The 17,974-nt window shown below is 43.3% G+C and overlaps 1 protein-coding gene across 1 annotated transcript; it reads right to left on the bottom strand.

Moving 5' to 3' along the window:
- Positions 1-440: 440 nt before the first annotated feature.
- stk17al (serine/threonine kinase 17a like) lies at positions 441-15,273 on the bottom strand. Its single transcript, XM_079521466.1, has 7 exons — positions 14,932-15,273; positions 10,808-11,020; positions 4,628-4,772; positions 3,756-3,882; positions 3,596-3,644; positions 2,831-3,010; positions 441-2,092 (listed from the first exon to the last, which is right to left on the bottom strand). The coding sequence occupies exons 1-7, from the start codon at positions 15,045-15,047 to the stop codon at positions 1,813-1,815; spliced, it is 1,110 nt and encodes a 369-aa protein (XP_079377592.1). The 5' UTR covers positions 15,048-15,273; the 3' UTR covers positions 441-1,812.
- Positions 15,274-17,974: the final 2,701 nt, after the last annotated feature.

The raw sequence follows: 17,974 nt of genomic DNA, 5'->3' as shown, positions 1-17,974 counted from the left end.
TACAAATTAATAGTTCATACATGGCCAAACCTTTTTATTATGTATAAACATTAAATTCCCATTGACATACAATGAATGGAAAATTTTACGTCATAGTGTCTGAGCACTATTTTACGTCATGATGATGTATGAGAATAAGGGCGTTCCTCACTTCACACGGGTGTGATTTTTACATCACACGTTTTCTGAGATCCTAGCGCTCTTGTGTTATATAACCGATTTTCCCTCACGGGATCAGTAAGGTCTATCTATTTAGCCTCTCTGATTGCAATGTGGTTATCAGCTCAAATTAGAGTACTTTCCCAACCAGTTCTGTGACACTATGACATTGTTCACTTAATAAGTAACCTTGTGTGTCAACTATCTTAAGGTCAGGTTTTAATGCTGGCAGGCATAAAATCTGTTACTGTTCTTAGGGGGAAATAACAAATACAAACAAGTGGGATAAAAATGAACATTTATTTGTCTTTGATACATTTCGCAATTCATGCCATCAATATTACTCATAATAATGTAAAGTCCAGAAGGACAAGTGCAAACCTGCCTGAAATTTATGAACAGAGACCAGGAATGGGTTTCACAAGTAAAAGGTACAAAATCACGTTTTATCATACAATGCTCAAAGTTTTTAGCAAACAATATTTTACAGATTAATCTTAACACACAATATATACATTTCAGTACTTTCGTTTGGATAGATTCTTACGAATAGATTTTCTTCTCCCCAACATCCATCTGAAGGCAAACCCATCTATTTGAGCTCTTCACAGAGAGTGAAGAATTCTTCAGTTGACAGATAATTAAATCCATAGATTGAAAATGGCAACCATGTAATGAGAAAGGTTGTGCAACTCGTGCAATAGTAATTATTGACATCAAGACATTTTAAATTAAAAACCCCAAACTGAAACATCAAATGTGTGGTCAATAAAGTGGCACTTAATGAAGAGGAGTATGGCTATGGTAACTGTTGGTGGAGAATTGTGTACAAATAATTTCACTTTTCACCATTACATGGAGTCTAATGATGAACTGAAAGTGCTCAAGATTGTCCTACGAAATAATTATAGTATATGTGTTAACATTGGGCAGGGATGGGGCTTTGTAAAGGAGCTGAAATGACAAAAACAAAACAAAAATAAATAAATAAACAGATGGTGGAATATTTATGCCATGGAGTTTAGGATCATCATCTTCATCGTCATCGTCAAACCTTACTTCCTTCATCAACAAAGCGCATCATGGAAGGCACGTCTGGATCAGTCTTCGGGTTGAGCGTTGTGTTGCCGATGAGCATGAGTGATGTTATTTCCCCTGGAAGAAACCAGCCACCCTCCTTTGAATTTCTGCCTATAAATTATCTTCCTGTAGGCACCAGGAGCCAGTGCTTTCCTTTTGGCAGGTTGGTACACCCGGGCGGCTCACAGAAGAGTTCAGTTCTGGTGCCTGAGTGCAACCTCTGCTCTTGTGGACCAACAAACGTTCCGCCAGCACTGCTATCAAGACAGGGCTTCGTCCCGCTGCCTGCCCACATAATTACACCCATCATCAGCAGGAGCAGCATGCGTCATTCACACAGACACATTCACACCCGCACGTGTCAATAGACACACAGATTAGCTTTCAGACCTCTTGTCTGTTACAGCATTAGCAGCAGCAGCAGCAAACAGCGCGTGTACAGCATCCCACACAGATATAGCTATAGCATGGCTCTGAAATCTGAATGCGTCAGCCCCAATGGGTCTCAGCGGCCACGATCGTGGGTAAGTTCGTTTAGACACTCTCAGAGAGTCTGAGAGTCAGTCACGTGGCTCAGCAGATGAGACCGTGCTGGATGTCAGTCCGGGTAGGGAACTGGGCTTCGCTGAAGGAGAATGTGTTGAACCCCGTCTTCAGCTCGCCCTGGCCCGGGAACGTGAGGTACGAGCCAATTATGTCCAGCTCGGGGGACGGCGCGGGACTCTCTGGCTCAGATTCCGATTGGCTCGTCTCTGGCTCGTCAATGGAGGAGGCAGTGGAGGTGTGGATGTGGGTGTGGGTGTGTGAGCTCAGCCACGGGTGGTTGAGGCATTCTTCTGCCGTGGCTCTTTTCCTGTACACAACAAAACAACAGTGGGTGAGTGGAAATGCCCAAATAGTTTACAAAACCGGTTACATTGTCGGTATCTTTCAAGTCACCCAGTGGTGCCCTTCACTCACATGCTATCCACTATTCCTTTTCAACATTTTTTCCGTTTGGCAAAAAAAGAAGAAAAGAAAAACTTCAAATGTTCTAAAATAAATTCCCTCCCTTGTAGAATTAGTCACCCACTCAGGAATTTTCCATTTTTACTCCCCCTTACAACCCCCAAGCCCACCGCTAATTTGCTGCAATTAAACTACACCAACTGGAGATTATGGCATTGAATCAGAGAGAGACGCGGCTGCTACTTTTCACTGACACATTGTGGTGACAAATTAAGGGCTCCTGTGCCGGAGCACTTTATCAAATAGTGACAGCCGTGACGTAAAAAGGGTCTGGGAGAAGTGTCGATAGACAGGCCAATGCTTTCCCCAGAGAGTGGAAACCTTCACCAGGCAGGAAGAATGCGTTGTGGTGACTATTTTAGAGACATTTCAGCAGAAAGAGTGTTGGGCCTGAAAAGATATGTCTACCGTGACTATTATGACTGGATTTCTTTTACAAAAAGGAAGCATGCCTCGTATAAATGACGTCAAACAATTACCACACACACACACACTCACTCACATATCAGGATGTGTTACGAACTTGAGTCACATCCTTCGACACATAAATGCAGTAATTCAGGAAGCGGTGCTAGACCCTCACCTGGGGTCCTTGACGAGCAGGGATCTGATGAAGTCGACGGCCAGAGAGGAGACGCCCTCAAAGGTGTCCTGCGAGTAGTCGATGTTGACCTGGGAGATGTTGAGGAATGTCTCCTGCTTGTCCTCCCCCAGGAAAGGAGACTCACCGGTCAGCATGACGTAGGTCAGGACCCCGATACTCCTAAGCGATAAACAGGGCGAGACGGAGAGAAGGATATTGAGTCAGGGCCAAAAACAACGTTTCTACTCTGGAGGCTGCTCTGCGACAGCAGAGGGTAATTCTACAAGGTTGCATTCCACTTTCACATTCTTAGCTAATGATTAACCATACCGGCGGTGAAAGAGAAGCCCCATGCAGAAAATAATTATATATAATAATAATACAACAATAATGGGGAGTGGGGTAGAGAATGCCTCACATGGGGTCCGCTCTTTACATGGAGCTTGATGAAGAATTAAGATTTACTTTGACAAGAAAACATACACATAAATGTATGCAATTAACAGTGTTAGTTGGCAGGACACTGTATTTACCCTTTCTTTTTGTTTGGTGACAAATAGTTACATGTAAACGTGCTGCGTGATCGCTTACATGTCATCACCATGTCTTTTAAGGCAAACAAAAATGAAAGCACATAACCTTCAGAACAAAAACTATTGCACGCACGCACACACACAGTGTGAATTGAAGTCACATACAGTCTAATACAGATTGACAGAGCACACACAAAACAGTGAAGTAATCCTGTTAAATTGTACAACTCACCACATGTCTGTTGAAGTGCTGATGGGTTCATAGTTCAGAATCTCAGGGGCTGTTAACAGGAACACATGCTCCAATTAGTCTTCATAAAACACCATAACAGACACTGCACGGATATAAAACGGTTATCATGTGGCACAGAAGAGCTGCATGCTCGACTCACCCACATACTCTGGGGTACCCAGGATCTCCCTGACTTCCGTGACGTTGTCCATGCGTCTGGACAGGCCAAAGTCCACGATGCGGATGTCCCCCAGGGGTCTGGCACTGGTCAGCAGGATGTTCTGGGGCTGGAGATGACAGAGACAAAAAGCCGATTAGACGGAGGTCACACAATCTCCAGTAATAATTCAGTTTGGACAGAGCCACCCACCCGCACCTGAGATCTGCATTAATTCCAGATGATCGGAATTGGCAAAACAATCTGGACGATACCACGTGGAAACCAAGAGGATTTAATCTGGCTCAGTCTATCAAAATCTAGCAGTTTTTTCTAAGCCAAGATCATCCACTAATATGTACATCCCAAATAATTAATGACCCCTACATGAAAATGTGTACACTTCATCTAGGAGTGGCTGGAAAGTACATTCACACGATTAAGAGTAGCGCACCTTCTTTATCATGTAGACGGTACCATTGCAAAATTGTCCACATTGACAAATTTGTTCTTACTCTCCTAAATATGTTATTGTTGAATTAGCCTTTTATTTGTCCTGAAAGTCCCATTCAGATACAACTTTATTTTACACAGGAGACCTAATCTAATAGCACAAGGAAACCAGAGACACTGGATTAATCTGGTGGTGACTTGGCAAAGACAAATATACGGGGGGGGGGGGGGGGGGGGGGGGGGGGGTTAAGGTATAATGTGGAAAATGGATCCGAAATATTTACCCCAGTCAGGGTTGTTACATTCTGAGCTTTGTTGACATTACAGGGTGATGATATATTTGTAAAGTAAGATAGTCTTGCCACTGTGTAGACGACAGAATGCCCCTGTCATGGCCCCACCCCGTAGTGAATTGTACATACTTTTAGATCTAGATGGACCACATTGGAGCGATGTAGGCAGGCCACACCAGTTAGGATCTGTCTGACCAGCCTGATCACATCCATCTCGGTGAAGGCCTCGTCGCTTTCAGCAACACACTGGTTGAAGATCTCTCCACCCGCAGCACTGAACAGAGCAGAGGAAGGAAAGGCCAAAACAAAAATGAGGATAAGTCGAGTAAAAAAAGAACTTCATGGACAAACTCCACCTCGATGGCGTTTAACTTGGCTCACTTTCACTTCAGCTTATTCAATTTTTACTTCTCATAATAAATTGTACCATGAATAGTGAGAGTACGCCCTTCCCCTCGATCCACATTCATCGCACAATCAGGATGACAATGGCAAATTCCAACCTATTCCGTTGTAGTACAATCTACTTTCTAGCCCTATGTCAACCTCGTTAAAAAAATGAAATTACATAATTTACCACACCGCCTGCCGGCGCCCCCCAAACCACCCCATTAGTGTACTTTGGCTGGGAGAAAAAAAGTCCATTCAAACCCACACACACAGCATGTCATTTCTACATAAATCAGAGAGCCATTGGGTACCACACCTATCATCGTCAGGGCTCCCTGACCCCAGGTTTATGAGAGCAGATATGAGGGGGTCATACCAGCTTGCACAAGCTCCAGATAACAACCCTGATCAGATAACAGAACAAAACAAAACAAAACGAACCCAGAAGGCAAATATACCTACAATATATTTAAAAGAAAAACACAGCTCCTGTCCTGGAATAGACCCCAAACTCCAGTGGATGCAGAAGGGAATTATAATTAGCTGGAGGTATAAATCCCAGTCTGGGACGCTCCCAATTGATCTTGGATTACCAACACCTGAGCAGGCCCCAGGTTAGTGATTAGGGATTATCCCGGTCTTTGGCAACACTTTTTAGTAAAGCTAATTATAAAAATCAAGTTGACTTCTCATTGTTGTGAAAATCAGTGTGCTTGTGTAACAATGTTCAATGAACTGGAGACATGGTGGATTTACGTCGGATGCTCCACAATCACATCAGTACCTAAAGCTGACAGGTTAGCTCCAAAAAGCATAACCATGTGTGAGGGATTTAGATGGCAATCATGGCACACACATGCTTTCTCTATCTTCAGAGGAAATTCTGTGACCCAGCCCTGGCACATTATATTGTTACATAACTATCACTACACAATCCCTCGTTATAGCCTCGCACCCCTGCCTGCACTCTTTACCGTCCTCAGCTGTGAAAATAACAGCCATACCACCCACCCCACTTACTGAGGCGTTTAGGAGCACAGGAGGGCTCCAACAAATATCCCTGCACTGGCGCAAAATCGCAAATGTACATACAGCGAATACAAGGAGGGCCTGGTGCTGAGATTTGGGAACAGGAAATGAGACACACATGAATGTGCTTTGAAGCATATCTTTTATATGAATGTTGAAAACTGAGCATTGGGGAGGGGAGCATGCAGTATACTGTAAGGCTACTCAGTGCAGTCACTGAGCCATTCCATGTGTTGGCCGTTAGTTATCATATTAATCAGTCAATATGCCCATTCAAACTAAATCTTACCAGGGTGTTTTCATCTATAATGACATGCCCAAAATAGGGATGCCAGGTTGTAACTTGTAAGTGGTTAAACTGCAGCAGAAGAGGCTAAATGCATAGTTTTAAGAACTTATACGTGTAAGTTCAACAGGCTGAAGATATCCCAGCCAAACACTTGATACATCTCTAGGCGTCTAAACATTGTCTCTCTTCTCCCTCAATAGAGTTAATGGCCTCACTCACTACTTCAATGTTTAAGTGGACATTCTCCCCCGGATGAATATCACACTAACTAACCACATTACAGCCAAGTTAAGAGTTGAGAGGAGGACCAGAAAAGCCATCAGCTCTGATTAAGAGTAGCCTAGTAGTTTATAGTACTAAATTTACCCTCTTAATTATGTAAGTGAGAGTTTAAAGATGTCTTCTTGAGGACAATGTGGGTGGTCACTGATGTCAGATAAAAGCACGCCGTTGGCTGACTTTGATCTTTGGACATTACATTATGCAATTAGTGAGTTCAGTACTGCTCTGACATAATGACTTTTTGTACTTTGGTAAAGAAATAAAGGAAAGAAAAAAACGACAAGATAAGAAATATAAAGGGTAGGGAGTGAAAAATAAGGAATTCATTAAGAAATAAATCAAATAAAGAAAGGCATTTTTGGGAGAATGAGAAGGAACTCAAAAAGATCCGATTATGCTCAACAGAATTACTGTTGGAATTACGCAAAGTAGAGAGCCATGGAAAAATGTATGGTGCCAGATCAACCGAGAGTTTAAGTGATAGCATTTTCATAAACATAGGCTGTAGCTTTTAGATCCATGTCAGCGATTCAGAGCTGGCCTTGGCTGGCTACGCAATCTGTGATTCTGGCCTTAGTTCCCAGGCTTCGTAAAGGATTTGGGACGTCATCTGCTCTTTATCTGCTTATTTACTCAAGGTTATTGAGTTCAAATACATCTTGCCTGAGAGGTCTGTTTTCACGTGTATATGCACCTCGTATCATCTGATAACAGGGAGTCAATTATATTGGTACGGTTGAATAAGAACGTCTAGACGTAAATAGTGGCAACATGATCTACAGTAACTTTATGCTACAGTCAGATGAAGGCCCGGGTTTAATCACCTTTCCATCACCTATAGGTCCTCAGACCTACATGAAACTAAACTATTGGAAATTATATTAGGTCCAATCATAGAATTATATATAAAATAGACTAGGGTGGACTGCCCCACCCCCACTTTTCATTTCAATGGAAATTGCTCAGTGGCGTTTGAAGGACCCGGAAGAACACTCTACTTCTGCATTTTCTCGATGCACTTCCGCATTTGGAGTTTTGGACACCAGATGCGGAAGTGCTAATGAGCGCTCCATGTTAAACCCCAGCTACAGGGGGTTTACTTGTGCTACATGCACCGCTCGCCTGCAGTTCCAGCTTTGTCCAGTAGAGTGGGGTGGCCTCAACGTTGGCCAGCCGCTCTGGGGGCTTGGGTCCAATTGGTTCCACATCTCTCTGATGCAGGTTCATTTTGCCGTCACAGTGGCCCTTTCTCTGACTAGTTATTATGTAGGGGTTTCTGTGGTGCTTAGATGGACTGCAGCTACACTCGCAGAGATGATGAGAATTCAGGTTCTCACTTCTATTTCTTTGACATTACCAGGGATGTGGTTGTGGCCGTGCGAGCGATGAGTGTGTGTGTGTGAGTCATGTTTGCACACGTTATGCCAGTGTGCTGCTTTTGAGGCCCCTCGACTCTTTACTGCTTAACATTACAACCCACAGGAAATGGAAAATGGTCCTACTGGTCTGCAGTCATTAAAACCCACACTGAGGTCAGCTTGGTTGGTAGATGAAGCTCTTCGACAGCCAAGCGTCTTGCAGTAATACAGGGTATGTGCATGCATAAAGTGAGTGGAAAATCGAGTTTAATGTCATTTAACGTTGTTTAATGCAATCTGTTTGGATGTATGGACTGTCAAGGCCAGAAAGTAGTTTTTGACAATATGCCTCCCGCATAACTTCCAGGTATGATGATTATGTCACACGCATACCCTCTATTGTAGCTGTGGGTTTTAAATACACGTGCAACTACACAACACAAAGAGAACAAACGTGTGTAATTTACAAAAAGCAGTGGTTGGATGATCTCAAATTATATAATATAATAATCGAGCTCTTATTTTTGGCTTTTCTGCCTTTATTGATAGTTTCAAGTGAACATTGACAGGAAAGAGGGAGAGAGAATAGAGGAGACATGCAGCAAAGGTCGTCATGAACGGGACTCGAACACCCAACGCGCTGTCAGGCCAGAGCCTATGTGTGGCATGCGCCTGGACCACTAGGCTACCAGGCGCCCCAATCGAGCTCTTCTTGTGTATAATATTAGACAAAAAAGGTATAAATTGTCGTGCGAACTGCTTGATGAAATGAAGTATTCCCAGTGCAACTCGTTGGGCTAGTTGACCTACTGCTCTGTTTTCTCTGCAGGCATGCAGGGGTGAACTGTGGTGCTACTTCCTCTTTCACACTTCAGTCAGAGGTCAAACACAGACCCCCCCCCCCCCCACACACACACACACACACACACACACACACACACATCAACCCCCATAGAGAAGCCTTTGTTCTGCGGGAGCATTCCAAGTCTGCGATGGGGATGACAGGGTGAAACTGGGGAAGAGGGAGCTTCCTGCCTGGCTGCCCCTCTCTGTGTAGCGGGCAGTTCATGGGAATCATGGGCAGCCGGGTCAGAGGAGGACAGACGGGGTCTTTTGGCGTAATTGCTCGGTACCAACTAACTGTCTATAATGATACTAGAGGTCATTTAAGTTTTAAGATGCTAACTAACCAAAATCCTAATTAAAATCTCATTAGCAAAGTCATGGAAGATGTGGATAGTGTCATGTGACGCACCACCACCACCAGACCAGACAAGCACAGTGAAGCACCCTGAACTCCCGATCGGTCAGACTGTGGCTAGGATTCCACTGGTAACCACTAACCCAAAGCACCTGTGTAAGTGTGTATTAGCGAGCCTTCCTTGACATACAAGGAGTATTATAGTAAACAGCCTCTGTTGAAGATAATGGTGGGTGAAACATTTTTTTTTCAGCATTGATCCTTATCCATAGTGTCATCCATAATTAGTGAGATTGAGCCCATTTGTGCTTATTAGGCAGACAGAGATACCTGCATTCTGATTTGATTTGAATTCATCTTGACTTGATATGACAACATATTGTTCCACCTCCCCTTTCCCTTCAAATTTTGTTTTGCAATAAATGAATTTGAATAGCAAAGTAAAGAGGTTTATGGTATTCGCACCACACCAGCTGCCGTTTCACAATATTACCAAAAACGTTGCTGTGCAAAGTAAGCAGCATCCGGTTGCTCTACATTCGTATTTAAATGGCAAGTTTCTGACAGTCACTTAGAGTTCGTCACTTACGAGAATTAGAAGTGTTGTGGTTAAGATTAGCATATCCTCTAACCACAGGGGAGAAAGAATCTCCTTATAAGGTAATAGCGTTCATGCGCATATATATGCGTGTGTGTGTGTGTGTGTGTGTGTGTGTGCGCGCGCGCGCGCGCGCGCGCGCGCACGTTTTTCATTGACACTTGTATTTGTTGCAGAGGTAACATTGAGCTGTGCCCTCAGTGAAAACATATTTAACTTGTCGACAGGAAGTCTCAGTGTTGAGGAGAAGCTAGATTCTATCTAGTCTGACACTTCTCAAAACAAAAACCCAGAACTAACGTTCCCGTCACTCTGCATCCTCCTGCCTACGTAAGATCAAACCTGTGGTTCTTCTCAACCAAGCTAACTTCACAAAAGTCCCTATTAGGCAGCAATCTCTGACTTTGGAGAGTTCTGAGTAAGGCAGTTTGGTTCAATCAGAGCTTGTGCACGTACACCCAAGAAAACCTGCAGCGATGGAAAGTTTCCACTGTGTGACACATACATGGTTTCTCATTTCCCCCACTTGATTATGAACCTTATCATTTCATCCCAGTTTTCCTGGCAACAATACACTGCGGCAGCACATGCTCGAGTAAAATAACGTTTAATGTCTTTAAGATAATTATTGCCCAAATTCACCAATGTTAAAGACTGTAATAGTTTGGTGCATCTGAACAAAAACATAGATGGAGAGACGGGTGCAGCACTAAGTTCCGACCAGTCATTGGTCCGACAACCTACCTCAAACCCTAACCTAACCATAACCGCAAGCACGGAGCAGCGCGTGTTCGCCAACCTTTTTTTTTATTTTTTTAAATTAAGTTTAAAGTTTTTTTATTCAGCATAGAAGAGGGGTATAGTATATGTTCGCCAACCTTAACGCATGTTCGCCAACCTTAATCCGGTCGTTTTCTGCATGTCGGACCAATGACTAGTCGGAAAACCGTACGGACCCCGGAGAGACAAGTGGACAAAAAAGTAAAAACTGTGATGGATATTTATTATCAGTTATGTCCTTTAACATTAAAAAAACTCAGCTCAATGTAAGTCAGTGGAATGTGAACTGAAATGGACGCTCTCAGAGTTCAATTGATACAGAGGATTGTACTGTACTGTAATACTGAGTGCTGTGTACTGTATATATGTTTGTTTGTCTTACCACTCCAGAACCAGGATGATCTCAGTGTTGGTTTCGTAGACCTCGTGCAGTGCCACCACGTAGGGATTTGCCTTGGCTGATTCCAGGACAGCGATCTCGTTTAGGATGTCCGCGCGGCAGTCCTCGCCCTTGCGCCGCTTTCGAAGAAACTTGGCGGCATGTTCCTGCCCCGTTGACTTCTCCATGCACTTCTTCACCACCGCAAACTTTCCCCTGGCGAAGAGGAGGGGGGAGGGAGGGGGGAGACAGATTGGTGAGGATGAGATGGAATAATCATAACCACATTGCTGGCTTCTCAAATATGTTTGGTCGGAGACCGTCGTCTTCCACATCCAAACAGTCAGTAATGCATCAAATAACTACGATTAAAATTGTATTCTTATAAGAACAGGTAAAGTGCATGGTCATGAAAAAGATTACCACGCAAGGTTCTTATGAAAGATCTCTGTGTGATCATTGACCACAAGTGGAGTAGATGGGGTTAAAGCAATAAAATCATATATGAGGTGGTGAACGCTGCTGTAGTAGTTTCTTATGTCATTTGACAATCAAGAGAGAGATTATCGTCTACTCTCTCCTCTTCCTCTGGCCTTCAGGATAGCCTGACATGCAGCAGATAAGACTGACAGTTGGGGGTAGAGTTTCTGAACGGTGGGCAGGGACCCGATAATACTATTCCATAGGTCAAGCACAAAAGACACAAGATGCAACAGCTGGACTTGTAAGATGCCCCCCACTCCCTGAAAGAGAGAACAATAGATCAACTACAACTACCGTTCTACAATCTCATAAATGTCATCGCATTCAGCTATTTTTCGGCTGCATATGCATGTTGTACGTTGATGGATTCACAGGAGGTGCCGAGGGTCAGCCGAGGGTGTGGGCAGGATGTCCGATGTGTGTAGAATCGTCTTTCTCTGTCTAGCACTCCACAATCGCCAGCTGTGCCTCCCACGCTGATAATGAGGCCTTGTCCACTTCCCCATTCTTACATTTGACAGCAGCGGGGGACAAATGGAATTCTCCCAATGCCTCCACCCAGACCCTTGGCAAGGCCCTGCTTCTCTTTTAGGTTGGCCGGCAGACAAAAGCCTGGGCAGGCTGACCGGTCGGCCAACACAGCAGCCCCCTAGCCCAGGAGGACCACCCACCTGACCAGTCTGCAGAGCTGGACGGGCCAGGCAGGGGGTCACTGGCGCTACAGCCCGAGTGGAGCCTTGAAAGAACCCCCAGCTTTAGAAGGGAGATCGTAACCCCGCTGACTACTATGTCCATTTGGTATCTGTCAAGTCAAAAGACATCCATGACTGCAACATTTAGATTTATGTTACAGACTTCAAAAGCAGCGCTAATTAAATGTACAAGATTTTTAAAAAGTGTGTATGGCAAACAAAGGGCACTGAATAAAAGTGTTTCCTTTAAACAGTGATGAGTTTATATTTGCACCATTCAATCTAAGATGTGAGCCGTGCAGAATATGAAAGCAAGCTCATAGCACTTGGTCATGATGGTGGTCATTTTCCCACAGAGCTTTACTCTCTAGGACCTCTGTTGTTGTGGTCCAAATCTCAGCTACTATTGTGTGGCCAAAGTCCGGTTCTGTTGGCTGGCACAAGGGGATCTCAGATCTGAGTCTATGAGGCTTGTTCCGTCTCTCACTGCATTCTCACAGTCTCCAAAGAGAACGGCGAAGACTCATTGCACAAAATGAAAAGGCAAAAACTCTGTCAAGAGGCTTTCTTCAATTTCTGCCATTTGCCAAGTTCAGAGGCACTCGCTGAGGGACGGCATACGGACTGAAAAGACACCGCCGCTGCAAGAAGCAGCAGGAGGCTGCTGGGAGCAAGGAACAACAGGAGGCCTTTCAAAGGCTAACAACAGGTCAAGGGTTACTAAACACAGCCTTCTTGAGGAGAGGGATGCAGCATTCACACCTTACAACTGGCAGAAGCAGCAACAATTTCTCCTGTGTATATACGTCATAAAATCGAAAGTTGCTTTAATTCAATGTTTGGCACGTGGGAATATGCTATTTTAAGTTTGCCGTTAAAGAACACACGGTTCTCCTTTAGCTCTACTCTCAGCCCAAACTCAGACTACCACTAATAAGTGCTTTCTCAAACATCCTGCATTGAGTCCACATAGGTACACGTATGAAGATCACACACCTAATTTGCTTGTCAGTCTCGGTTACGTGTCTGTAATTGGTGTCTCATCAAATATGACTGCAAACCCCCCCCCCCCCCCCCCCCACAAACTGCAGTGGTGGAAATTGGTTTCCCTGTCCAGTGACAGTGCGTTCTGTCTTCCTCAAAGACAGAGTGACTTGCGTATATTCACACACACACACACACACACACACACACACACACACACACACACACACACACACACACACACACACACACACACACACACACACACACACACACACACACACACACACACACACACACACACACACACACACACACACACACACACACACACACACACACACACACACACACACACACACACACACACACACACACACACACACTACTGTGAAGAGGATGGAGGGAGCCGAGGGATGGGGGGTGTATAGAGCCTGCTACACAGCTAGTGGTGTAAAGTACCTATAAGTACATTTACTTAAGTACTGTACTTATGTACAATTGAGGTATTTTCACTTTACTGGAGTATATCTCAGAGGCAAATACAGATCTGCTATTTTCAAAAGATTTGTATGCATTGATAACTTGTAAAACAGGCCATTCTGCATAATGACTTCACTTTACTGGAGTATATCTCAGAGGCAAATACAGATCTGCTATTTTCAAAAGATTTGTATGCATTGATAACTTGTAAAACAGGCCATTCTGCATAATGACTTTCTACCTTTGGTACATTTTCATACCAATACGTTCATACTTTTACTTTACTATTTTGAATTTGAGGGTTTCTACATTGCAGAATTGATACTTTTACTTAAGTACTTCTTCCAACACTGACTACAATACAGCATACTCTGCACATCCAGCTCTCTGCCAACTCCCCAAACCCTGGCTGCTGTCCCGGGATGTCCCATGGTGTCTGACAAGGAAATCTGGCTGCTAGTGCTACCAACTGGCACACATGCACCTCTTTATTTAGCCTCTTCCACACTTTGGGGGAAATACAGGAACACAAGCAAACTTCCTGCGAAAACTGGAGTTATATGGATGGACGCAGTCGCAGGATATTCACACAATACCAGCTGTTGACAAGAAGTATGCAGTGATGACTTATTTATCATCATCACTGAACGTTGTTGGACTCATTGTGTGGAAAATTACTTTTGGGACTCTGGGAACCCCCAATTCAGCACCCTTGGAATGTGAAAGTCAGAATGTGGATTCAAAATTTTCAAATACAATACATGTATTTGAATGTATTACATGTAAAGCATTAGGATGTCTGGGGGGGGAAGGGGAGGGGGTGGCTTATGTTAATTGACATTGCCTCCCAGTCTATCCATGGGACAGGACTAGGAGGCAGAAGGAGGAGACATGATTGGCAGAAATGGCAGGTTTACCTGACTGGCGACAATCGTTAAGATTACAGTAGGCCTAAATTGTATTTATGTTTATGTCCCAAATTAAAATAAATAAGATTGTGAAGAGAGGGCTGAAAAAAAATAAGACGGAATTGAGGCATACCTATCATTTAAAAACTATTGCAAACTGCAACACTAACGTATTCGTAATATTCGTGATATTTTGGTGCGTTCAAAACATGACTTATTTAATGAAAATTGCGTGCGGGACCTGTCCATAAAATCGACGAGTGACATCATTCAGAGTCAGACAGGATACTATTCAAGAATCAAGACAAGTCATCTCACTCAGCCCATATCAACCGCACTGCTCGCAGCTCACAACGCGTCCGCGGGGCATAGTTTGGACCCAAAGAGGCGCTTTTCTTAATCTTATGTGCACAATGCGGAAAGAAACCACAATAATTGTAATATATGACAGGAGTTACAAACTTGTCAAACAACTGTGTCAACTGTCAAACCGTGGAACACCGGGCCGTTTTTCATTCGTTGGACAAAGTCCATCATCATTGTTAAATATTAACCATGATTCAAGCAGCAAACTCACCTGCCCAATTCTCTGCCAACTAACTCGTAATTCGCAGTGAAAGGTACGTCGGTCCGTATTCGCGTGTGGATTTTTGTCACCATTCCGTTCTTATTCATCCTTGTTGAATCTGGCATTGTAGTCTGTCTGGTTGAAGCAAAAATAACTTTCTTTTACACACACAAAAAAGTATGTCGAGTTTAGGATCCGCCAAGTAAATACTTGCATGAACTTAAAACAAAAAAATTGCAGCTCTGCAACAACTGTCTCGAATCACGAAAACGATATAATCCAAGTAAAGAGATGATCAGGTCATTGCAAAAACAATGGCATTTGTCGCCTGTAGCATACACACGCAGCTGAGAGACGGTGCGTTGAGTTTGGTTTGAATGCTACTATACATTCCTCACGATAAACTGCTTCTCAGGGCCAGCCCTCTTCAGTGACGCTCAGTCCTGGAAGCCAATGGTAAGTGTAGTCTGACAGAGAAAGAGACCCACATCCATCATAGCCTCGGTGCATCCATCATGACACAAGACAGACAGACAGGAGAGATGAGCCATCACCGGCGGCAGGAGCCACTCTATCATGTTTCACGCTGCTGCTGGTGTGTATTTTGTAGCCTAACCTACTTTTAAGATATAAATAAAATAATGGATAGGCAGTTATAACAAGACACTAATCTCTCTCTCTCTCTCTCTCTCTCTCTCTCTCTCTCTCTCTCTCTCTCTCTCCAACTAAATAACTATACTTGTGAAAACATCCCATGGTCTTTACAGTCCTAAAGCCTACCATGACCCTAACTACTAAATGCTTACCCCTAATTATTACCCTTAGCTTAATAGCCCCATAGCCTACTTCTAAGTTCTAAACCACCCTATATTCAAACCACAGCTCCCAAAAATAATATTCTCATTTGACAATGGAAGATTGAAGTGTGCCACACACGCACATAAACAAAGCATATAGTTTGTTGTTGTTGAGCATGATAATTTGGGCATGGCTGTGCTAGGCTAGGCTTGTCTCTCTCCTACATACACTACATACATGCCCATGGGGGCTGAACTGCACCTTTGTATCTTATTGAGGGGAGTGTTTGTGTAGAATGTGTAGTTGTTGTAGTAGGCCTACACAGGGACGGTTTTAATTGGTTTCAGAGCTCCAGAGTGCATGTTTACATTTTTAGCCCCTCATATAGTGCCTATGGCAGTCATTGGTTCTTAAAGATGCCTTTTGGGAAGAACCCTATAGTGATTTATAAGCCTAATTCTGTAGGCTAGTAGTACAATGGTGTCGCTTGACAAAAATAACTGATCTACAGTAGTAATTTATACCTATGGAATAGGCATATATTACAGCCAGGTGCAGTAGGCTACAATTGTGCTTCAACTACTTTCCTCTCCATTAGCTATTCTAGGTCACAACACGATTGCCACAAATTGGGAAATGTGTCAATGTGTCACCATGCATACTATAGCTTTGGGAACCAGTGGTTCCCAAAATAGCAGATCTACAAGCTCAAAACGCTTCACGCAGCATTGTGAGATTGTAGATCGGCTTTACACTACTTCCTAAACATTTCTTTTTCTAATTTATTGTATTTCTTAGATTTTTCTTTTATTTATTCAAGACATTACTTAGAAAAATCATATCATTTGGTATTAATTAAAACTTTAGCTTTTTGGGGAAGGTTTTTTGAAAATGTTTAGAAATTATAATAATGGAAAAGGAATGTAGGAAACAAACCAAAAAAATACAGGACCCATAAAAATATGTCTGTGACATGGGGTCCCGACCCACTGTTTGGGAAACAGAAATCTGGGTACCCATCGGAGTAGCCTCGGAAACCCAGACGTTTTTATTTCCAAGTCCTGAGAGACTAGGGAAACAGTGACCTGTCCTATGCTATAGGTGACCCTGCTGCCTATAGGTCCTCCTATAGGGTCTCCAACTTGTTATGGTCTGTGGCTCCAGAGTCCAAGCATGGAGCTCGAGGGCCTCCACACAAACAGAGCCACTCATTCTGCAAAACAGCAAGTCTGTCTGTCCCCCCATGCTGAGGGCCAAACTCCACACAATAGGGAATCTGGTGGCGGCAGAGGTCATGACCTCAGTTTACACATGGTACTGGGAAGAGACAACATAATTAGGTACAAGTTTGACGTCCTGAGATATCCAACCAGGGGTGCAACAGTTAATCGAAATAATCGATAATTTAATCCATCCCCATGTTGGGAATGTCATCATAGGCGAAATGTTTAAAATAATTACAGAAATGTAAAAATAGAGACGATTTGTAAGCTCACATTGTGTCACCACCATGCAACAAGTTTTGAGCTTGTTGATCTGCTATTTTCACTATTATTGCACAAAACAATGGAATGGAGTTAAAAATAATGCTGAAGTGGTTAATCAATTTGTTAATATTTAAGAAATATAAAACTAACATGCTTCTCGATTATTGATTAATCCAAAAAATGTGGTCCCTTGGCAATAGGCAAAGGGACCGAGTTATACTGAAGGTGAACATAAGCCACTGGGATCAGAATGGTGGGAAATATAATTTTCTTAAATAGGGATGATGAGGATTTAATGTTGTAGTCTACATTCTTGTGCCAATACAACGGTATTTGTGTTGGAAGGGATAGGAATGAAAGAACGAAAAAAAGAAAAGAAAGAACTTTGATAGAGTTGATTGCTATCTACAGTATTTCTTCTGGCTGGCTCTGCGGCATGTAAAGATTAATGTAAAGATTGCTACTGATTGGACACTTGCCCAGCTCTGCAGTTATGGAGTGCACGGCACGGCATCATGATTTGCTTAAGGTTATATCATACCAAAGCTGATCTGTGTTGCCACAAACAGAAGCTGATGAAAAAGGGATCTGTTGAGAGGGTGGACATTCCTGGATGCGCCTCAGGAGTCATTAGGGTCTAGCTAGCGAGGAGGTTACATAACCTGTTATGCCTCCTTAAATTGTTACCTTAATTCCAGGCCCATTCCAGACAGAGCCTTGACCCTCTTTCTCTGCCAGTCAGTTTTTCCATTTTAAAAGCTGTGGGT

Source organism: Electrona antarctica (assembly GCF_951216825.1).
Source record: "Electrona antarctica genome assembly, chromosome: 14".
Lineage (NCBI taxonomy): Eukaryota > Metazoa > Chordata > Actinopteri > Myctophiformes > Myctophidae > Electrona > Electrona antarctica.
Note: the sequence above shows the minus strand (reverse complement) of the source record. Positions and strands in the feature narration are given on the sequence as shown.